General features: G+C 41.7%; 3 protein-coding genes across 3 annotated transcripts in view; 2 read left to right on the forward strand and 1 right to left on the reverse strand.

Annotated features, from left to right (window-relative positions):
• The window catches only part of LOC119410382 (protein FAM83A), a 9,731-nt gene extending 4,366 nt beyond the window's left edge, over positions 1 to 5,365 (forward strand). The window contains exons 5-7 of the mRNA XM_037677294.1: positions 426 to 550; positions 3,949 to 4,301; positions 5,208 to 5,365. Coding sequence (XP_037533222.1) covers positions 426 to 550; positions 3,949 to 4,301; positions 5,208 to 5,365 — 636 coding nt within the window. The remainder of the gene's footprint in view (positions 1 to 425; positions 551 to 3,948; positions 4,302 to 5,207) is intronic.
• A 10,748-nt stretch (positions 5,366 to 16,113) lies between these two features.
• Positions 16,114 to 23,513, reverse strand: part of zgc:101716 (uncharacterized protein LOC492784 homolog) — a 10,808-nt gene continuing 3,408 nt past the window's right edge. Inside the window, exons 4-8 of the mRNA XM_037676420.1 lie at positions 19,191 to 19,241; positions 18,976 to 19,120; positions 18,183 to 18,279; positions 16,393 to 16,525; positions 16,114 to 16,313 (exon numbers count right to left, since the gene is read on the reverse strand). Coding sequence (XP_037532348.1) covers positions 16,155 to 16,313; positions 16,393 to 16,525; positions 18,183 to 18,279; positions 18,976 to 19,120; positions 19,191 to 19,241 — 585 coding nt within the window. The 3' untranslated portion in view covers positions 16,114 to 16,154. The remainder of the gene's footprint in view (positions 16,314 to 16,392; positions 16,526 to 18,182; positions 18,280 to 18,975; positions 19,121 to 19,190; positions 19,242 to 23,513) is intronic.
• LOC119409522 lies at positions 20,268 to 21,607 on the forward strand. Its single transcript, XM_037676417.1, has 3 exons — positions 20,268 to 20,339; positions 20,410 to 20,468; positions 20,542 to 21,607. Exons 1-3 carry the CDS (start codon positions 20,317 to 20,319, stop codon positions 21,387 to 21,389), a joined length of 930 nt encoding a protein of 309 aa, XP_037532345.1. The 5' UTR covers positions 20,268 to 20,316; the 3' UTR covers positions 21,390 to 21,607.

A 23,513-nucleotide genomic window follows, 5' to 3' on the forward strand; every position in this document is an offset into this window, starting at 1 on the left:
TGTCCAGATGACCTGACTGAAAAATGTTGGATATATATTAAGGTGTTTTAAACCCTTCCCACACTCTTGCAATGTTCTAAACTCTTAAACTTACATCATTTTAACAACATACAGTACTTTATATGTAGCTACAAAATTTTACTTACCGGGTTCTGCAGGACAGGAGTGGCTAGGCTAGGTATTCAGCAGTAGCTGCATCGACACCCTGAAAAAAGGTGAAAAACCTCCATATTTAATATTTAATATTAGCAGTTTTCTCAAGTGGAGTTTACCCTTTTAGATATGTTCGGTCATGCAGAACATTTTTGGGACACTGTCCAGATGCCCTCTCATTTGTATTGTACTTTGACTTTGCAGAAAGTTGACCAAAAAAAAACAAAAAACACATAACTTGTTTGAGATAATCGTTGTGTTTATGTGCACAGGAGCTGTCGGTACGAAGTGTCCAAGGACGGACCTACTGTGCCAAGACGGGCCGGAAGCTGACCGGTCAGATAGCTGAGAGTTTCATCATCGCTGACTGGACTGAGGTGTTGGCTGGATCATACAGGTGCACACATACACGTGCGCACACACCAAAGCTTGAATAGACACTTAGAGTAAAACCTTGTATTCCACACTGTCTGACGTTAAACCTTTCCTGTTTTAGGTTAGTTAGGAATCACAAATTGATTTTATTTTTTAAATTCCAGAATAACAAAGTACAGATTTTTAATAGTTTATTTATTTATTTATTTTTTTTACTTTCTTCAAGTCACAAGTTTACATACACTATGATTATGATGTCTTTAACCAATTTGGGAAAGCCCACATGATGATGTCATGGCTTTGGAAGCTTCTGATTGGTTAGCTGACAACATCTGAGGTAATTGGAGGAATACACTTTTTCTTTGTGAGGCATAGGGGGCTGAGATGGGGTAGAGGCAGAGCAGCTGACTCGAGACCTGAATGTCCCAGAGTCAATCCCCAGTCATTACACATCTGGTGGTGTCTCTGAGCAGCACACCCTATCCCCACTTGCTCCCCAGCGCTTTCAATAGCTGCTCACTGCTCCACCTGGTGGTGGATGGGTTAAATGCAGAGAGCCAATTTCACCCATTGTATGTTCACGTACAATGATGACAACACATACACATTATTATCATTATTATTATCATTGTTATTATTATTATTATTATTATTATTATTATTATCATTGGGTCCAATTTTCTGATGCTGAAGGTTCAACGTTCTTCTGTTCTAGCATACACAAGTATAAACATCAAGGGAATGTCCTGCCATCATACTGCTCTGGAAGGAAACAGGTTCTGTGTTCCTGAGATGAACTTGTTTTGTTGTGAAATGTGTGGATTGACTGGTCAGATAGTGAAACCAGTCCTGGAGCACCATGGGCTGAAAGGATACTCAGAGAAGACAAATACATTAATCTCAAAGCACCATAAGAAAGACCAGTTACAGTTTGTAAATGCACACGCATCATGTGGTCTGATGAAACTAAAACTGAACTGTGTGGCTGTAATGACCATTGTTACGTTTGGAGGAAAAAGGGGGAAGCAGCAAGCACCATCCCACTGGTGGATATGGGGTGGCAGTAGGGCTGGACGACGTGGCCAAAACTTTTATCACAATATATTTTGTAATTTAGGTCAATAACGATATAATTCTGTATCAAAATAAACAATATAAAAGCCTCAGAAAAACTGTACAAACTGTACAAATAAATTAATGTTCACAGTTTATTTGTATGTAGCCTTCAAAAAAATTTTGAAATCACCTTCAAATTAACATAAAATTCTCAACTTTGTCAATATTAATAGTTTTAAATTTTATTTTTTGTTCCCCTTGTCCTGTCCGGCATTGTGACACTTAGAATTATTGTCTGAGTGTCAAAGTGATGCCCAACAGATTTACTTTCACAAGCAGAGCATTATGGCTGACCTTAATGCTCTGCTTGATATATAAATTAAACTTTATTAGAATTTGCTTTGGGTTTGTTCCAGATGTAATGGACACGGGGACGGAAAACAAAGAAGATGACAAAGCAGAAAAGTGAGAGAAGAGTTAAAAGGTAAAGAAGGAGATAGGAATAGAGGAGAGAGAGGGATAAAGAGAACACAAATCAACATCATTGAAGTCTCAGTATATTCTATCGAGTGGAACAAGTTAGATGTTCCCTCTGCTAGTTGGAACGACTCTCCATCACATTTTGCAGCACACTGACTGAAACCTGCAGTTTATCAGATCTTAGAAAGCCGAACCACTTCCATACCGCCAAATTAGTCTTTCCTCTTATCATTTATGTCATCCTCTTTCTCTTCGCTTTGGAAAGTTTGTTCAGTCACATTCTGATGGTCATGGGAACTCATTTTGAAGTGAAAACTTGACGCGTATTTGAGATTAGCCTAGCCTGCTAAAGCACCTTCTGGACTCGAGCTCTGTGTAACATCCACGTCGCCACGTGCTTACGTAGTTGTGTCGCAGCTTTTTCTGTCCTGGTTGAAACGGAAGCAGCCGCCTCAATCCGAACAGAAAAAGAAATGCGTCAGTGAAATGCTGTAATCATATTGAAATATCAAAAATGTGATTAAAACTCATATCACCGTTACTGAATAAAAGCATATTGCGATATCGATATTGAATTATTGTCCAGCCCTAGGTGGCAGCAGCATGCTGTGGGAGTGTTTTGCTGCTGGAGGCTCTGGTGCACTAAACAAAATAGATGACATCATGAGGAAAAAACAATATGTGGAAATATTGATGCAGCATCTCAAGACATGAGCCAGGAAGTTAAAGCTTGGACACACATACCATACCACTTTATTTATAAAGCACTCAAAACAGCTACAAGGCCAACCAAAGTGCTGTACAGACAAAACAACAGGTAACACACAAAGCAAAATACAAAATGAGGTAAATCAAAATATAGACAAAAAAAAAAATAACAATGCAGATAATGACGACAAACCAGTGTGGAGCGTACAGGATCAAAACACAGATCATCTGGTGTTGAAAGCTACTGAATAGTAGTGAGTTTTTAAACGGGACTTGAAAACCGAGAGGGAGGGGGCCTGTCTGACAAGCAGAGGGTAACTCGTTCCAAAGTCTTGTGGTCCTGCTACAGAGAAGGCTCTGTCACCTCTGCGCTTAAGACGAGTGGGTCTTCAAATGGACATTGACCCTCAGCATGCTGCCAGATCAGTCACAAAGTGGATTAAAAACAACAAAGTTCTGATCTCAGTCCCATAGAAAATCTGTGGGCAGAGCTGAAAAGGCATGTGTGAGGGAGGTGTCCTACAAACCTGACTTAGTTCCACCAGTTCTGTCAGGAGGAATGGGACCAAAGTCCAAACAACTTTTGCAAGAACCTCATGGAAGCAATAAATTGCCAGTTAACAAGCTAAACTGGCAGAAAGTTAGCTGTGCTGTTTTTATGTGCTCCCTCATTATCAAGGCTTATCTTTAGCTGAGCTAAACGGAGTAAGCAGATGTTGTAAGTTAGCAGGCTAAACAAGCGAGCAGGATCAGAGCTTGTAGCGACGCCCTGGGCAGGGAGTGAGCTCACCTCCAGTCGGACAGTTAAGCTTCATACTGGGAAGCTGTAGTCAGGTGAAAGCAGGTGAAGTGCAAAAAGATTAGGGAAATGAGACCACGCTGCGTATTTATAACCTAGGAGGGCGGGGCCTCCTGTGTATGCAGCAGTCTCATTGGCTAGGCGTGTAGAAAATTAAAAAAAAACAACAACTCACTTTCATTATTTTTTATTTAGCAAAGAAAAAAAATGGTCCTTATTGAGCTAACACATGAAGGGTTTGGTCTGACTTGATATTAAGAGAAATGGTTCTGTGTTTTTATACAGCATATGTAAACATCTGGTTTCTGCTGTTTAAGTCACCCTCCTTTGTGTTTGACTTCAGCTCAGTACCTTATTGTTTCTGTTGTCCCCCCCAGTTTCACCTGGCTGTCCGGGCAGGTCCATCAGGGTCTTGTTGTTCTCCTCAGAGACAGCTCAGCCTCACATTTCCATCAGGAGTTCAACAGACTTCACTCCAGCTCCGAACCAGTCCCCGGCTTTGCCACCCTGATCCCAGAGCCACCGTCTCTTTGTCCTCGGTCCTCGTCACAAGAAGCTCAGAATGGAAACACTGTTAGAAATGGAAAGTCAAAGCAGACAAGAACGACATGCCTCTGGACTTGGAACGAAGAGGCTCAAAGCACGCCAACAGAAACCTTGGTGAAGGGGTTACATGATCCACGGAGTCTGGACGTGGAGCGCAGCAAAGGTGGTGCCCAACCTGTCGAGGGTAAAGATGCAGGTTCTCACACACGCCAAAAAACTCTACAACAAAACCAGAATCCTTCGGACCAACAAGCAGATTATAACCAGCAGAGGGGAAGTGTGGAAAATCCAGAGCACACAGTGGTCTGCACTCAGTTTGACGTAGGATCAAATGTGGAGAAGAACCAACACCAGGTCCAGTGTAAGTCAGATTTTCCTGCTCAGTCTCTTGTCTCAGATGTTCAGTCTCAGCCTGCTGGGCCTGCTATCTTCTCCACAGCTGAGACAAGCCCGAGCGTTCGAGATCCAGACTCTCAGCAGAACATCTCCCCAACAAACGAACAGTCCAGAACTGTTCATCAATCATCTGTGGAGAAAAGCACACAGGATCACCCTGATCTGGTCGCTGAAGGAGCTTCCTGTCAGAAGAACAGAACCCTTTCAGTTAGACCTTCAGGGTTCTCTGCAGGCGTTAGCCCACAATCAGACCGGTGGAGCTACTCACTGAACTTTTATCCAAAGATGGATCTTCTTCGTGACAGTTACAAACTCTTCTCCTCTTCACAGCAATCTCAACTAAAGACCGACCTTCAGTTCCCCTTTACCAACACTAGAGGACACATGTTATCACTGCAAACCAAAACCTTTCCACTGGAGACCAGCAGGCGAGACCAACCCCCCCACCGTGCACACTTTAAGTTCTCTCGTTCCCAATCAGCACCTGTAGGAGTAATAACCCATCAGAGTCCTCAGCTTCAACTGGACTCCAGACTGTTTCTGCCAGCTCTAAGAGCCAAAATGTACCTGGAGCTCGTTAACCTCCAGCAGACAAACATCACTTTGAGACTTAACTGGACCCCCCAGAAATACCAGGCTGCGCGTACCAGAGTTATTTCTTGCAGCAACTCCTTTAGTGCTCCCATGGCAGCAGGGCAGAGGGACTGGAGGTCTCTGCAGACCAGGATGACGTCTCTGGGAAGAAGCAAGAGCCTGACTGAGAGACACAGAGGAGGCCCTCCTCCAAACAGAGTCCAGACCTGCATCACACCACCTGACTGCAAGGGTCTGTTCACACACCTAAAGGGGTAGTCTGATCATTTTGGAAGGGCTGCTCTGTCTATAGTCAATAATTATCAACTGTGACATCAGTCAGAATGTGGACGATGGATATAAGGGCCGCAGCTGTCCTCCAGGCTAGGCTAAAGGCTAGCTAGCCAAACAAGGGTCTGTTTTATTTAAACATTATTTCTCAGCGATGTTATACGTGTGAAAGAATGAAGCATCAACTAATATTAAATCTCTACTGCTTCTGCCGAGTTTGTTGTTTTCTCAATTGAACCACGCTTGTCTTACTACATGAGCATGTAAACGTCGGTGTCCTTGGTTGGTGAGTTGAGTAAACTTTAGATGTGCTGATCAAAGCACAAATGATACCAAAACTTTTTCCGCATTCTTGTGTGTTTTCTCATAATCAAATGAGTACTTTGAATGAATTGTTTCCCACACATTTTACAGGAATAAGGTCTTTCACCTGTGTGAGTTCAGGTGGGTCAGGTGGACTGACCTGTTCAGCAGCCTCAGCACCATCTGCATACAGCCTACAGTCTTCTCTCAGAATGCATTCACAGTAACACGGACATTTGGTAAAGAAGAGAGACAAACAATGAGTGTAGAGGTTTTTAAACCTAAAAATATTAAAGAAATCAAATCACTTTTTATTACACGTTTACAACTGAGTTCACCAAACTGCTGTTTAACAGACCCACAAAACAGAGCAAATAATAGTAAAAGGTGCTAAAATATATATAAACCAAATAAAAAATACTAAACCAACTGATATGTTAAGTAAAATACCAATCCCATGAAGAACTAGTGATTTGATAGCTCCAGGAGTGGCAGAAGAGGAGGAGGCAGAGATAAAGATGCCAGCGTTTCAACAACATCTGCAAAACATCTGCAATATGATTTTTCATCAGCAGCATTCTGCAAGTAATGGGCAATAATAATCATGTGAAGCTGAAACAAAGACAGACGGACTTTAATTTTTATTCATGTAGGCATTCCACGTCTTGTTCAACACGTTTTCTCACTTCAAAAAGAGTTTATATTTTGTTGGTTCAGTCCATACATAAATTGTCACCTTAATGTGGTGGAGAAATTTGTGATCCTGAATGAACCTAAGAGCTATGCCCCGGTTGGGTCTTCCAAGGCAGAATGGTCCTTTTTTACAGGCCAGACAAAAAGCAATTTAGCGTATACTCGTATGAAGACAACATGGAGCTTGATGTCCCTCACCCACAGTATCATAGATATAAGAGACTATTCATGATGGAGAACGACTCAACAGCCATAAAACACAACTTGTGAGAACAATGTTCAGTGAATCCAGCTTGAAAACCCTCTTGGTGTCAAACTCCGTGTGAAAATAAACTTCACAACACAATAAGAGGACAGCTAATAAAAGAGAAATGCTAGTCATAGGAAAATGAAAGTCCATTTTCTTTCAGTAGCAGGGCTTTAAATATCGGGATATATCAATGATTTGAGCTACTCAGTTTCCAAATTGACTCAAGTTGAATATTTCTGGAATATATTTGTGTCTAGTTTATTTTGTAAATCCACTCGAAATGAAACATAAACTCACACTCTGACATGAAACACTTCAGTTTTTAAGACTTCGCTTGTGGGTTTTTTTTGTGGCTTTGACTGAATCTTTTCCCACAGATTGTACAACAATAAGATTTTTCACATGAGCAGTTTCTCATGATACAGCAGGCCAGAGCTGGATTTCAGACTTTTCCCACATTTTTTACAAGAATATGGCTTCTCTCCAGTACGAGTCCTCTTATGGATGGTCAAAGCACAGATGGTACCAAAACCTTTTCCACATTCTTCACAACATTGAGGCTTGTCATTTGTGTTTTCTCATGTGACCAATCAAATGAGTACTTTGAATGAATTGTTTTCCACACATTTTACAGGAATAAGGTTTTTCACCTGTGTGAGTTCCCATGTGATACAGCAGGCTGGTCTTCGATCCTAAACTTTTACCACACCTGTTGCAGGAATATGGTTTCTCACCTGTGAGTCCTCATGTGGACATTTAACTTCCCTGTTTGACTGAAACTTTTTCTACATTCTTTGCAAGAACATGGCTTCTCACCTGTGTGGACTCTCATATGATAAGTCGAACTATTACTTTGGCTGAAACTTTTATGACAAATGTTACAAGAAAATAGTTTCACACCTGTGTGAGTTCGTTTGTGGCGTACCAAAAGATATTCAAGTCCAAATCAGTTCCCACAAATCTGACAGGAGTACGCTCTCCCCCGTGTGAGTTATCTTGTGGAATCTCAAGATGTCATGTCGATGGAAGCTTTTCAAATGTTTCACAAGAATGTCCCCTTTGGGAGTTTTCATGTGGTCCCACAAACGGTCACATTGACTGAAACTTTTCAAACATGTTTCACAAGAATAAGGCTCTGTCTCTTGGTGAGTTATTTGGTGAAAACTCATCCTAGATTAGGTAAACAATATTTTCCCACAATTATTGCAAAGAAAAGGTTTGGTTGCATCCATGACCAAACTGCTTTCTTCATTTACAGGTTAAGAGGTTGGTTCTGGCTTGATGCTGCTACTTTCCTCACAATTATCAGTTTCCATTAAAACATCAGTTTCATCTTTCAGAACCAGCTACTCATCATCTTGACTGCAAAGGGACCTTCCTCTTTGTGGAGGTTCTGGTTCCTCCTTACAGACCTGCTGGTCCATCAGAACCTCTTCCTCCTTGAAAACAGATAGCTGAGGAAGTTCTGGATACACAAAGACACAAGAATAAACTTAATAAGACAACAACAAAAAAAATAGAACATTTATGAGCATGATCCTGTAATCTACACATTTTCTCAGAGAACTTTTCAGCTGTATTAAAGGTTTATCTATCATCACACAATCACACAGCTTCACAAAGATTGAACCCTAGTTTACCATAAATATATTTAATTGATTTTGAAATTCTCATGTTGACTTATAAACATCAAAATGGTCTTGTCCCATCGTAGCTCTTCAACCTTATGTTCCTTTGAGGATCCTGAGATCATCTGATTCTTTTGGTCCTGAAAACTAGACTGAAACTCAGACTTGGCTTTTTCCATCGTGGTTCCTAAAGTTTGGAACAATCTGCCTTTTAATAATAAACAGGTTTATTTACATTCTGTTTATTAAAACATGGAAGTCCCTTTAACTTTGTGTTCTTTAGATAAGTGACCACCTTTTCTGCTTTAAAACACTTTATATGTATTAACATTTCACAAAGAACTAATCAGTCTTTCACAGCTGTCTGAGCTTGAAATAAAAATATAAAATTTGAAAGACTCATTTTTTAAAACTCTACAGGTACAAACCGGATTCCAAAAAAGTTGGGACACTAAACAAATTGTGAATAAAAACTGAATGCAATAATGTGGAGGTGCCAACATCTAATATTTTATTCAGAATAGAACACAAAACACAGATCAAAAGTTTAAACTGAGAGAATATATCATTTTAAGGGAAAAATCTGTTGTTTCCAATATTCATGGCATCAACAAATCCCCCAAAAAGTTGGGACAAGTCCATTTTTACCACTGTGTGGCATCCCCCCTTCTTCTTACAACACTCAACAGACGTCTGGGGACAGAGGAGACCAGTTTCTCAAGTTTAGAAATAGGAATGCTCTCCCATTCATGTCTAATACAGGCCTCTAACTGTTCAATCGTCTTGGGCCTTCTTTGTCGCACCTTCCTCTTTATGATGCGCCAAATGTTCTCTATAGGTGAAAGATCTGGACTGCAGGCTGGACATTTCAGTACCCGGATCCTTCTCCTACGTAGCCATGATGTTGTGATTGCTGCAGAATGTGGTCTGGCATTATCGTGTTGAAAAATGCAGGGTCTTCTCTGAAAGAGATGACGTCTAGATGGGAGCATATGTTGTTCTAGAACCTGAACATAGTTCTCTGCATTAATTAATTCAATTCAGTTTATTTATATAGCGCCAAATCACAACAAAGTTGTCTCAGAGCACTTTACAGGAACATTCACATACATAAAAGCCAATTAGTAAAGTTCTCTATCAAAGGAATCCAGCAGACAAGTTTAAACTTGGCTTCATTGCAGTCTCCCATCCTAAGCAAGCACAGTGGCAACAGTGGAAAGGAAAAACTCCATTTTAACAGGAAGAAACCTCCAGCAGAACCAGGCTCAGGACAAGCGGCCATCTGCTTTGACCGGCTGGATGAGAGGACAGGAAGGAGAGACAGACGAACATAGAATGGTAGGTCCAGGTGTACCTGAAAGACAAAAAAGCACATGTTAAGGATAGAAAAAATAATTACAAATACAAAACAGGTTGAGCAGAGTAAGTAAAGACAGTAGTAGAGTGAAAATTGTGGTTAGTTTGTCCTCCAGCAGTCTAAGCCTATAGCAGCATAACTAAGGGACAGCTCAGGAAACCCAAGCTGACCCTAACTATAGGATGTATCAAAAAGGAAAGTCTTAAACCTAGTTTTAAAACTGGATAATGTGTCAGCCTCACGGACAGAGATCGGAAGTTGGTTCCACAAGAGAGGAGCCTGATAAATGATAGATCTGCCTCCCATTCTGTTTTTGTAAATTCTAGGAACCACAAGTAAACCTGCAGTCTGAGGGCGAAGTGCTCTGTTAGGAAAATATGGAACAATAAGATCTGTAATATAAGATGGAGCTAGGCTGTTGAGAGCTTTGTAGATTAGAAGTAAGATTTTGAATTCTATTCTGGATTTGACAGGGAGCCAATGGAGAGAAGCTAAAACTGGACAGATATGATCTCTCCCACTAACTCCAATTAAGACTCTGGCAGCAGCATTTCGGATCAACTGAAGACGTTTTAAAGAAGTATTTGGACACCCAGATAATAAACCATTGCAATAGTCCAGTCTAGACGTGACAAATGCATGGACCAGTTTTTCTGCATCATTTTTAGATAAGATGTTTCTAATTTTATTGATATTACGCAGGTGGAAGAAGGCAGTTCTAGTAATGTTTTTAATGTGGGGGATAAAAGACACGTCCTGATCAAAAATAACACCAAGATTTTTAACATTAGAGCAGGAGGACAGATTAATGCCATCTAAGGAGGGAGAAAGACTGAAAAATCATTCCTAAGGTGCTCAGGTCCAAAAACTAAAACCTCAATCTTGTCTGTGTTCAACAGGAGAAAATTAAGGGTCATCCAGGTTTTTATGTCTTTAAGACATGCTTGTAGTCTAAGTAGCTGATATGATTAATTGGGTTTAATGGACAAATATAATTGTGTGTCATCAGCATAACAATGGAAATTTATCCCATGCTGTTTAATAACTTTACCTAATGGAAGCATATATAAAGTAAAGAGTATTGGCCCAAGCACTGAGCCCTGAGGAACTCCATGACTAACTTTGGTGTATGAAGAAGATTTATTATTTACATTTACAAACTGGAATCTATCAGATAGATATGATTTAAACCATTTTAGGGTCGTTCCTGTAATCCCAGTATCATATTCAAGCCTCTGTAGTAAAATATTGTGATCAACCATATCAAATGCAGCACTGAGGTCTAACAGGATCAGTATAGACACAAGTCCATTGTCTGAGGCCATGAGAATATCATTAGTTACTTTTACTAGTGCTGTTAATTAATTAATGGTGCCTTTCCAGACATGCAAGCTGCCCATGCCACAAGCACTCATGCAACCCCATACCATCAGTGATGCAGGCTTCTGAATGGAGCGTTGATAACAACTTGGGCTATCCTTGTCTTCTCTGGTCCAGATGACATGGCGTCCCAGTGTTCCATAAAGAACTTCAAATCGTGACTCATCTGACCACAGAACGGTCTTCCATTTTGCCACACTCCATTTTAAATGACCCCTGGCCCAGTGCAAACGTCTGAGCTTGTGGAGCTTGCTTAGAAATGGCTTCCTCTTTGCACTGTAGAGTTTCAGCTGGCAACGGCAGATGGCACGGTGGATTGTGTTCACTGACAATGCTTTCTGGAAGTATTCCTGAGCCCATTCTGTTATTTTCTTGACAGTGGCATTCCTGTTTGAGGTGCAGTGACGTTTAAGGGCCCGGAGATCACGAGCATCCAGCAGAGTTTTATGGCCTTGACCCTTACGCACAGCGATTGTTCCAGATTCTCTGAATCTTTTGATGATGTTATGCACGGTTGATGATGATAACTTAAAAGTCTTTGCTATTTTACGCTGGGTAACACCATTCTGGTACTGCTGCACTATCTTTCTGCGCAACAATGGTGGAATTGGTGATCCTCTTACCATCTTGGCTTCTGAGAGACACTGACACTCTGAGAAGCTCTTTTTATACCCAATCATGTTGTCAATTGACCTAATTAGTGTTAATTGGTCTTCCAGCTGTTCGTTATATGCTCAATTTCCTTTTTCCAGCCACTTATTGCTACTTGTCCCAACATTTTGGGGATTTGTTGACACTGTGAAATTTTGAATCAACATATTTTTCCTTTAAAATGTTACATTTACTCAGATTAAACTTTTGATCTGTCATCTATGTTATATTACGAATAAAATATTGACATTTGCCATCTCCACATCCTTGCATTCAGTTTTTATTCACAATTTATTTAGTGTCCCAACTTTTTTGGAATCCGTTTTGTATTTTGTTTAAAACAACCTCTGCATTTCTAACATAAAAAAATCAAAATATTTTATAAATCAAAGAAAAGAACAAACATACGAAAGAAAGAAGGTTTTTCAATTCTTATTTTTAACTGACCCATAGTAGAAACACTGTTGTTGTATTTTATTTTATTTTTTTCAGTGAGCTACGCAGCACAGTGAACCCGCTAATGATGTGCACGTTTGGGGGAAGCTAATCAGAATCAGAATAATATTTATTATCATTGCACCGAGATACAACGAGAATATGTACGTACAGTCTTCCGAAAGATGGGCAGAGTGCACGAAGCTGCGGCTATAAATAAATAGCGCGGCCTTCTTATTCTTATTCAGAATAAAAAATGGGAGTTACGTCTGTCTCAGCCATTGTGCATCCGAGTCTGCAGCCTGCATGCATGCTTAACAGATTTTTTAAATACTAAATGTTACTCGTGCAACTTGTGTTTTTGCTCTGTACATCCAAACTAAAACAATTTTGTCAGACGTTACAAAAGGCAGAATCTGTAGCAAGTCCAGTCGGGAATGAGGCGTCTCCTCCGGACTGAGTGAAATATTTATTCAGATAATTTTTTTTACATTACAACATACAAGGTTCGCTTGATCTTGACCAATACACATCCTCAGCTCTGGGTTACATTAGTACATGTACTGAAACCGTCTCCACTATCAGAAATGTTAAAAGCTACCCAAACAGAAAACCTTGGCTGAATGCAGAGGTGCGCACCCTGCTGGAAGCCAGGAACACTGCCTTCAGGTCTGGAAACTCAGAGGAGCTGAGTAGGACAAGGAAAGAGCTGGTTGCTGGTATTAAGAGGGCCAAGGCCACATATGCACAGAGGATCGAGGGTCAATTCATCTCACAAGACCCTCGGAGCATGTGGAGGGGCATTAAGTGCATAACAGATTATAAAGGAAGGAGCGAACAATGCGGGCAGCACGGTGGCGCAACTGGTAGAGCTGCTGCCTCTCAGCGAGCAGGTCCTTGGTTCAAACCCCGGTCCAGGGGCCTTTCTGGGTGGAGTTTGCATGTTCTCTCCGTGCATGCGTGGGTTTTCTCCGGGTACTCCGGTTTCCTCCCACAGACCAAAAACATGCATGTTAGGCTGATTGGTAACTCTAAATTGTCCCTAGGTGTGAGAAAGTGAATGGTTGTTTGTCTCGTTTGTCTCTGTGTGGCCCTGTGATGGACTTGCGACCCATCCAGGGTGTACCCTGCCCCTCGCACAGTGATTGCTGGACATGGGCACCAGCGACCCCCGTGACCCAAAATGGAATAAGCGGGTAAAGATAATGGATGGATGGATGGATGGAGCGAACAATGCCCCAAAGACCCATCTCTGCCTGATGCCCTCAACAAGTTCTATGCACGCTTTGAAGACCCGAGCAGACAACCCAGCACCAGACTCACCTCACCACCGGATGAAGAGCATCTCAGCATGACCTCAGCAGAAGTAAGGAGTACCTTCAGGAGGATTAATCCGCACAAAGCAACTGGCCCAGACAACATCCCCGGAAAAGTGTTGAAGGAATGTGCTGATCATCTCTGTGAGGTGCTGGCAGACATCTTTAACACCTCACTTACCCTGGAGACAGTTCCCACCTGCCTGAAGACTGCCACCATCATCCCAGTCCCAAAAAGCTCTACAGTGACTGGTCTGAATGACTATCGGCCAGTGGCCCTCACCCCGATAGTCGCTAAATGCTTCGAAAAACTGGTCATGACTCACATCAAAACAACCATCAACATCAACGAGGACCCTCATCAGTATGCATACCGTGAGAACCGATCAACAGAGGATGCCATCTCTTCTGTGGTCCACACTGCTCTCACCCACCTGGAGCAGAAAAACTCTTACGTCCGTATGCTCTTTGTGGACTTCACATCCGCCTTCAACACCATGATCCCCCAAACCCTGATGGACAAACTATCCACACTAGGGCTAAGCCCCTCCATTTGCCACTGGGTACTAGACTTCTTAACAAACAGACCAGTTAGTGAGGATCCACAACCTCTCCTCCTCCACCATAACCCTCAGCATTGGCTCTCCTCAGGGATGTGTGTTGAGCCTGTTTACTCTGCTCACGTATGATTGTGCAGCTACCCATCCAGGCTGTCACATTGTAAAGTTTGCAGATGATACAGCGGTGGTGGGATGCATCACAAACAATGATGAGTCCAGCTACAGGCAAGAGGTGGAACACCTGGAGAGCTGGTGCAAAGAGAATAACCTTCACATCAATGTGAAGAAGACAAAGGAGATGATTGTGGACTTCAGAAGGAACTAAAACATCTACACCCCACTGAACATGAGAGGATCTGCGGTGGAAGTGGTCTCCAGCTACAAGTACTTGGGTGTACACATGAATGACAACCTCAGCTGGAGCAACAACACCACCAGCCTGATCAAGAAAGCTCATCAGAGACTCTACTTCCTCAGACGGCTGAGGCGAGCTGGTCTGGGAAGCTCAGTCCTCACCTCCTTCTACAGGTGTGTAGTGGAGAGCATCCTGTGCTCCAGCATCAACGTGTGGCATGGAGGCTGCACAGCTGCAGAAAGAAAAGCTTTGCAGAGTGGTGAAGGCTGCACAGAAATCTGTCGGAATCAGCCTCCCCACCATCACAGACATCTACACCTCTAGATGCAGGAAGAGGGCCACCTGCATCATGAAGGACCCCACTCACCCAGCACACACACTTTTTGCCCCACTCCCCTCAGGCAGGAGGTTGAGGAGCATTAAGTGTAGAACCACTAGACTGAGGAACAGCTTCTACCCTGAGGCTGTTAGACTCATGAATCTCTAACTAGAATAATCACTGTGAAAAACCATATCATGTTGCTGCTGATCTGTTTCATGTTGCTGCTGATCTGTTTCAATGTTGATGTGTTCATGCGTGCACATCTGCTCACAGACTCATGTTCATGTTTGTGCTGATGTTCAATGTTTTTATGTTATGAGTACTTAGTGTATATTTAGTTGATGTTTTTCTTAGTTCATATCTTAGATGTTATTAGTTTTTCTTATAAATTTTATTGTTGGATGTAACTGGGACCCCGTGTACATAATTTCACTCCACCACATGTACCACATGAGGTGCGAATGACAATAAAGAATCTCTGACTCTGATTGTTGCTTTTATGTTTTAATGATAGTGTTCGCTGCATTTCTTTTTGGGATATTTTCTAATTTTACATTGTTTTGAGGTATTACTTTTGTTTTAATCTTTTATATAATTATTATTAAACTGCACTTTGATTATTTGAGTATTAATACTTCAACTTCTATTTCACTAATTCGATGTAGCTTTACTACAGGTTTCCAGTTGATGTTCATCCAAGATGACCATCTATCACTGCTTCAATCACACCTAATCATCCTGTCTTCTGAACGTCCAAGGATTCCTTCAAACTGGGACCTGCACAGAAAAAGATTCTTTCAAACTGGGACCTGCACAGAATAGGATTCCTTCAAACTGGGACCTGCACAGAATCCTCTTGTTGGCATCAGAGGCTGTCAGGGCCTGAGTTAAGGCAGCATCATAGGACACATCTGAAGTAATGAATCTTTTTCCTTTTATCTGTTCTGAAAAATTAAAAACACATTTTTAAGAACTAAAACAATGATTGAACCTCTTGTGGAAAACTAAATGCTGCATGTCAGAACTTTGATTAGAACCTTCTACGTGAAAGATTCAGGGGAGCTTTGCTGGTTAGTCTCTTCAGTAGCGTCACTCGTCAGTCAGCTGCAGTCTGTAGGAATAATGACAACACAGACATCAATTCTCATCAAAATACATCTGGTCTTTTTTCTTTTATTCCACACATATGAAACTATTTTTATTATATTTACATTTAATGCACAGTGTTCATTTTATGTTCTTTACTGTCTTGATTACTGAAGGTTTTTATTTGCAGCTTCTTTACTTGAAAATATAAAAGAAATATAAGTACACATACTAAACATCATCCCAATGAAACATTTTACTGACACAGTACTGTAGAATAATCAGTAAAAATCTAGGACATCATTCAAGTTCACTGTTTATTTACATTCACTTTTTAAACGACACGGTAGTTTGTTTGTGGTTTTAACTTTTTCAAGACTTTAAGTAAATAAATGTAAGAACTCTTTGCTGTCTTCTCTGCAAACATTCAGTCTCGGAGCATTAGGACGTTTCCTGGAGCTGGCGCATCTCAAACACCCCAGTCAGTAAGACCTTGTTCCACCAGCGCTCTCTGAAGCTCTGCGGCGACACACTGAGCAGACTTTCCCCGTCCTGGAAGTCTTCCTTCATCTTCTCTGGGACCAGGTCCTCTGACATCACCTGGACAATCCAAGAGATGTCATGTTACCGTGGTGGAAAGATGGGATTCTTTACCCTTCAAATTAAAACCAGTTCTGACCTGAGTGAGCGTCTGCAGTGTAGCTTGTGTAGGATTCAGGTGCTGTAAGGCCTCGTCTGTCGTGTGCAGGGCCTTTTCACTGCGCTGCAGCACGAAGGAGGACTGCTGCTGCTGAAGGACTCTCAGCAGGAGTCTGGGAGGCAGCATGGAGACCAGTTCAAGACTTAAACATGGTGTGTGAGACAGCTGATATTTGAAGATCATATATATTTTAAAAAATGAATTTAAAAAAGTCAAAGTATTCTTGTTCTTTGTAAAGCAGAAGTCATTTCATTATTAAATGTTGCTCTTATAAGTTCCTGTTCTTAACGTGAGCAGCTGCTGTGGCAGAGGACTTTTATATGAAGGTGTACAGCATTTACAAATATAGTTTCTCTAATGTACACAATCAGACTACACAAGTAGAAATATTATATATTTTCAAATGCACATGCACGGGTCCACTGCTGCGCACCGATCAGCAAATTTAATGCTGCATTCAAGACTGCTGAGAATCAACCAGATTTATTTGGTAACTGGAAACAAAGTATTTCTGACTTGGCACCGTCATTAAAGCTCACCCACTTACACTGACCTTACTAGAGTTCAAACACTTTAACTTTGTGATCTGAACAGCTGAAATGAACTTTCCTAACATGGTAGGTTATTCTTCTTCTGTAGAAATTGCCTGTAAATTAAGAGCAGCAGCGCCCTCTAGTGGCGACGCACTATCCTCTACCAGAGGACAGATACGATGGTGAGACCACCGCTGTGTCCATCCTCTGAAGATAAAGTGTGAGCTACACATCCACGTAGAAAACATGAAGGCAACAGTTACTGCTGCTGGGATTCAACTGGTTTATACCATTTATTATATTAAACAGAACTTATTCATTTCAGACATGAACAATTTCTGAAAATTTTCGACTTAGTTCGCTGTGGCAGCCCCTAACGCAGGGAGAAGCTGGAAAAAAAAAAAGCTAGAAAAAAAAATACATTTTGGGTTCAGTCCACAAAATTAACATTTTTGGAAACCAGAAACATTGAAGCAATCATGTGTGTTTGAATATGGGGTTAGGAGTCAGAAATACACGGTTCCCAACTCACTGACCTTTGTACAGTTACTAATGCGCTGCTCAAAGTTGGTATTTTTGCAAAGCATTGTGGTCTAGATAGATTTGTGCCTACTTCTGTGTCTTTTATGCCATTTTAATTTGTTGTTTGTGTATATTTATTATTATCACAGATCATGGGCTTCTTATCTGACAAAAAATGAAGAGAAATGTTTCATGTTTGCGTTCCCCTTTTTCAAGGGTTGGCGTGGATCCATATCTACGAGTGTTTCAGCTGCTCTGATGTCATTCTGACAAAGAGCAACATTAAACATCGGGGACATTTCGCTAACACAAAGTAAAATACCAGTAAAACTAACTTATAAATGTTTGTACATAAAAGTCAATAAAAAAGCAGGTGCAAAGGGCCAAAAGTTGAACGTCAAACATCCTGGAACTGTTCTGAACCTTTGGGTTCTTTGGATGTGTTCCTGTAAAAAGCTCAATAAGTAAAACGTCCAAATGTCCCAGCTTTTCACCAGCCTTGAACGCAACATTACATTTGTTAGTGTGCAGGAAATCCTAAAAATCACATGCGCAGGTCAGCTGATGTGTGCCTTAAAGAACAGTTAGTGAATCACGAGGTACTCTTTCATGAATACTTAGGAGACAGTTTATCTTCAGATGTTTGAATAACTTTATTCCTGAACACTGGGGCAGGTTGTTGTTTCATTAGTTGTGTTAAATTGTGAGCCCTACCTCGTCCTGATGAAACAGATACAAGCTTTGAGCCACATCTGATCCTCCCTGAGCTCTGCTGCCTCCTCCTGCTCCTCCTCAGGCTCTCCTGCTGGTTCTGTTAGCATGAGGCAAAAAACAAACCCATTCTCACATTTTATCTACACGTTCAGCAACATCTGTTCAACAAAGACTTGACTGTAGGAATTTAAAACTCTTTTCAACAGTGGATCTTAAACTGATCACTTTGATCTACTGTATTTTTCGGACTACAAGACGCACTTAAAATCCTTTAATTTTCTCAAAAATCGACAGTGAGCCTCATAATCCGGTGCACCTTATGTATTAATTCTGGTTAAACTCAGACCCTGAAGATGAAGATTTTGATGGAGTTGTGGAAGAGGAATGAACTGAAAAAGTGAGTGTATTGTATGTGTTACATGAACAATGTTGAGTTATTGTGAATGAGCTGAATAAAGTTTGACTTGTCTGGCTGTTCTGTTTCGCTTAATGCGTCTTATAATCTGGTGCACTTTATGTATGAAAACAGACCCGTTCGTTGATATTGTGCCATATAATCTGAAAAATACGGTAATCGGATATTGATATGATATTTACACTGAAAGTTTTAGAAAAAAGCGTTTGCATGAGCGGCTATGAACGTTCTGAGTTTGGAGTTACTTTAAGACGGCTGCGGTCCACTTTTGTCTTAGCCTTGCTCAGACTAGCTGTTAGCTCATCAGTCGGTTCAGATAAAAACCCAGACATGAAGGAAACCTCTGGGCTTCGATAACTACAGGATGTTGAACTGTACCTGTGCTTGTGTGGCTGTCCAGCTGCTGTAAACACATCTGTCCCAGACTGAACCAGTGCCAGGGGTTAAAGGGCAGCAGGCTGCACAGCTGCTGCAGACATGACATCTCTGACCTCACGGCTCCAAAATGCTGACAGATGCTGACCTTTAGGAGAGGTCCAGAGTTACGTCACACGACACTGAGCAGAAAAACAGGTTGTGATTTTCTGACTGACCTTCAGCAGCAGGAGGCTGGCCAGGTGACAGGTGTTGGAGGCTTCTTTGCTCTGGAGACAGAGAGCCAAACATTACAGTAATTATTTTATATTTACGTCACTGATGTTTGGTGGGAAATGCACAACGTTAGTAAATTTTACTTTATTGCGTCATGAAGCTAAACGTGGCACAGAAGACAGTTTTTATGAATCATTTCATTTAGATCTTCACTGCCTGAAGAGTAAAATACACGATTTATTTCAAAGTTACTTTGACACAGTGAAAGTTCAATAAATGTTAACATCTGGCTCTACGGTCAGAAGTTTCACACTCATCCTGAGCAGGAATGTATCTGAATGTTTGGCTGTTAATTACTGAGTTCAACTCTTTTTTATGGGAGTGATGAGATGTATCTAATCAGAAACCAGTTCAGGTGTGTTCAGGCTCATGGTCTTGTTGGAACTCAACTGGACTGTGTCCAAGTGTAACCATCAAACTCAAGTAAAATAGGATTTGGAGGTCTTGTCAGATAAGCCAGTGTCTGTCTCACCTGACCATGAACTTTTCTCCAGAAGACATTTGTCTTGTCCATGAGGACAGCTGCTGTCGGGTTTGAACGTGCCACTGTTGGAGCTTCACTGCACACAGACATGTTGATCCAGCAGAAGTTTCCAGTTCATGGCAGGCTTGAGCCTGGATGGTTTCTAGATTGTGTCCAAACATCTCAACCAGTTTCCTCATTTTCTAAGGTCTTCACTGTTTAAACTTTCTCTTTGTTCTGGGCGTGAGTGAATCTAATAAATGCTGTTAAATAAATTGTTTTACTTGGTGGCAAAGAGAAACTACAAGCTGCAGTCAACCATGATCACTAACAAGTTACATTTAAAATATCAGAAGGTTCTCTATCCATTAAAGCAAAAAAAAAAAGTGAACATTTACAACAACCTGTGATAAAAGTGCATGATCTCAGGATGAATCCTAAAGTTGAGACAAATGAGATGAACTCTTGACTCCAGATCAGCAGCACCTGCAGACAATCAAATAATTGAGCAGTGATTGGCTCCAGGTTCCAATAAATACCAGATCACTTCAGTACCACTCACAGAGCCAGGGCCTGCAGGCTAGTCCTTGAGCAGAGATCCAGAAATGACTTGTGGACTTGGTTTGGGGTGAGTGTCTGTTGCTTTGATTGAAACATTCACTTTTCTTTTTAATGTTTCTGCTTTATTTCCTGAACAGGATCTTGGTGGTGGTCTTGGTGCAAGCAGAACATGTATGTTGTCTCTGGACTAAAGGAGGTAAGGACAGGAATGTCAGCTGTTGGTCCAATGTCTCATCGCAGTGGACTCATGTTGTCTCATCCTCCTCCAGCTCAGAGCTTCCAGAGCAGCAACCCACATGTTGGCTTCCCACCACCAGACAGCAGCCTGATCAAATCTGGCAGCTATCCCCAGGATCGAGTCAGACAAGGCTTCATTTCTCAAAGCTCTGTCCGGAGCAGGAGCTCAAACACTGGTCCTGCAGTTCCCAGTGGTTCTGGTCCAGGACTCTCTACTAGGAGCTCTACACAAGCTGCATCCCAGAGTTCATTTAGACTGAAGAGCAGCTTTGCAGCCAAAGCGAACATGCAAAGGTTGTTGTCACCCAGGGCTGATGCTCCAAAAGCAGCAAGGCAGTCGTTCCACCCTTCTGCTGGTGGACCTTCAGTGAGTCTGAACCAGAAGAACCCCTCTATCAACGGAAGAAACTGGCCTGCTCTGTGGGGGATGCAGCGTCCTAGCAAGAATCTCATTTTGGCTTCCAGACCGACTTTCTCCTTCAGACCTGCACCACGTCAACCTTCCAGGGCTGCTGCAGTCCGTTTCAGCGAGGTGGGCTCCTCTTCTCGTCTGTTTGGCCCAGTTGCTCCTGGACAACGTGGACGCCCTGTACTGATGCAGACATATGCCCGCGGTCCTGCTAAAAGGGTGTTCTCAAAACGTAGATCTGAAGGACAGAAGGCCAAGAGGTTCTCTCCTCACACCCAGGCTTTGAAACCCTCTGTGGGTCATCAAGGAGGATCCAGACCCAAAAGCTGGTTGCAGACCTACAAAACCAGCAAACATCTGGCTGTCCCCAGGAGCCGCACTGTGGGAGCTCCTGGTCAGGGTTTTTCCTTGGCTACAGTTTACGAGATCCCTGCAACCTTTGGTGGCTTTGCTATCAGACGTCTGAAATGACCTTCTTACTAGAACCAAGTGACTGTCCAGAAGCAGCAGCTTCAGATCCCTTCAGCTGCTCCTTGGTAGATGGTAGCACCAGTCCCTACACTCAAAAGGTCAATCTAGAGGCTGGTTGGACCAGGATCAAGCTGCAGCAGAGTGAATGTTTCTAATGTCTCCAAAAAAGGTGTTAATCTATTTTAAATGTCTTTAAATAAAATTTACTTTTTTACTGATATGCACTGAAATTGTCCTTACAATGCACTTATGTTTAGTAGGCTCTCCATCACCAGTCTAGCTGGTCTTGACCATAAACCTGCATCGATTTAAAAAGTTCATGTTAATCCAGGTATAAAGCAAACAAATGGCTTTATACCTGGATTAATGAGCATGAACTTAGTTTTGAACCACTTTGGCATGACTGCCTTTAAAGGACTTGCTGGGAAGCAAGGCAGGCTTACTTATGGTCCCTAGAGCTTCCAAAAGCAGAATGGGAGGGAGCTGGCTCTCTTCTAGAACCAACTTCCAGTTTCTGCCTAAAGACTTGACTGTCAGGTTTAAAAATGGGCTTAAGATTTTTCTTAAGCTTAGACTAATGGAGGACAAACGGACCTAATTTCCTTAAATGATTTTAAAATTTAACAGTAAACTTGTTTCCAACATGTGATTCTTGACCTGCCATTGTATCTGTTAAGTCTGAAGCAGATGGCTGCTTGTCCTGAGCCTGGTTCTACCAAAGGTTTCTTATGAGGGAGTTTTTCCTGTCACCATGTTTACTCTAGATGAGTTCTGTGGAGTTTAATTCAAAGTCTGCTCAAATTTTTTTTTATATGTTTCTGTTCAGTGCCCTGAGATGACTTGTGTTGTGACTTGTCACTATAAACTGAAATGAATTGGGAGAGGGCGGGCCCCAGAGGTCATCTTATCACCAGCAAACTTTTTTTTTTTTTGCTCCACTCTAAGTGAGCTGTTTGTGGGATTCAGTTTGGGCTCCTCCGACTGAAAGACAAAACATCTCGGCAACAAAAGAAATGTCCAAACATCTGATTTCACTTTTAGTTTTTGAAGACAATTCATGAACTGAAACTTCCCTGTCTCGGCCAATGGAAAGTTGACAGGGAAATGCTGCATTAGTATGTGTGCATTTTTGAAGTTTATCGAGCTTTAAATGTTGGCAACATGGTGGGGGAAGAACCTTCAGTATGTAATGCTGATTGGAATGGCCTGCACATAAGACAGCCATCAATGTTGTATTGGAGTCCTTAACAAAAGCTAAGACGTGCACCAAATGCTTCATGAAGAAAAATAAAACTGACATTCTTGCATCTGGGAGTGTTTGTTAAATGTCGGGCTGTTGCAGTTTGAACAAGTTGAAGGCATCTGAGGATCGGGAGACTTCTCGTCTGAACTTTGATATCAGAGTACAAAAGTAAACGGTCACAATCACATATGTTAATTTGTTGTACGTGCATCCAAAGATCTGCAAATATGTAAGGACTGATTCTTATTGCTCAGAGTTGAGCAGGTGTACAATCTGAGGGAAGAAGCTCTTCCTTGCTCGCTCTAAGGCTGTGAAACCTGATGGCACCAAGGAGTGGAGTGAATGTCCAGTGGTTGGGTAGTTTGAGGATCTTCTCAGCCTTCAACCTGCACCTTCTGTAATAAATGACCTGCAGGTTGGAAAGAGCTGTTTTGCCTTCAAGTCCACTTTTGTGCAGCTGTCCATCCAGGTGGTGATGCTCTCGCTCAAGATGCTGTCAGTGGTGCAGGTGTAGCTGTTCCTGAGCACCTTGGGTGGGAGCCTGAAGTCTCAGGCATCTGAGGTGGAAGAGATGGAGAGCTGGGCGATATCTTGATATTTTAAAAATATCGAGATAATTGTTTTTGCGATATAAGATGAGACTATATCGATATAAACGATGTACTGTCGTGTTATACTTAAAAATCCTCCTGTTGTCTTCTTTCTCCAACACAGCCCCCTCCTCCCTCGAATACAAACCTAGCCCCTCAGCTGCGCTCTCCCTGCTTCCTGCTTGTCTAGGAGGTGGGCGGGAGACGTTTAGCACAAGTAAACATGGGAGACCATTGTGTGTGTATTATTATTATTATTATTATTATTATTATTATTATTATTATTATTAT

The sequence above is a fragment of the Nematolebias whitei genome, chromosome 5 (assembly GCF_014905685.2).
Source record: "Nematolebias whitei isolate Nwh7 chromosome 5, NemWhi1, whole genome shotgun sequence".
In the NCBI taxonomy this organism is placed as follows: Eukaryota; Metazoa; Chordata; class Actinopteri; order Cyprinodontiformes; family Rivulidae; genus Nematolebias; species Nematolebias whitei.

Excerpts from the sequence above, each read along its gene's own strand:
- LOC119409522 (XM_037676417.1), top strand. The coding sequence starts at position 20,317 with ATGACTTGTGGACTTGGTTTGGG. Across the intron at positions 20,340-20,409 it reads ACTTGTGGACTTGGTTTGGG|GATCTTGGTGGTGGTCTTGG; the intron begins GTGAGTGTCTGT and ends TTTCCTGAACAG. Across the intron at positions 20,469-20,541 it reads TTGTCTCTGGACTAAAGGAG|CTCAGAGCTTCCAGAGCAGC; the intron begins GTAAGGACAGGA and ends ATCCTCCTCCAG.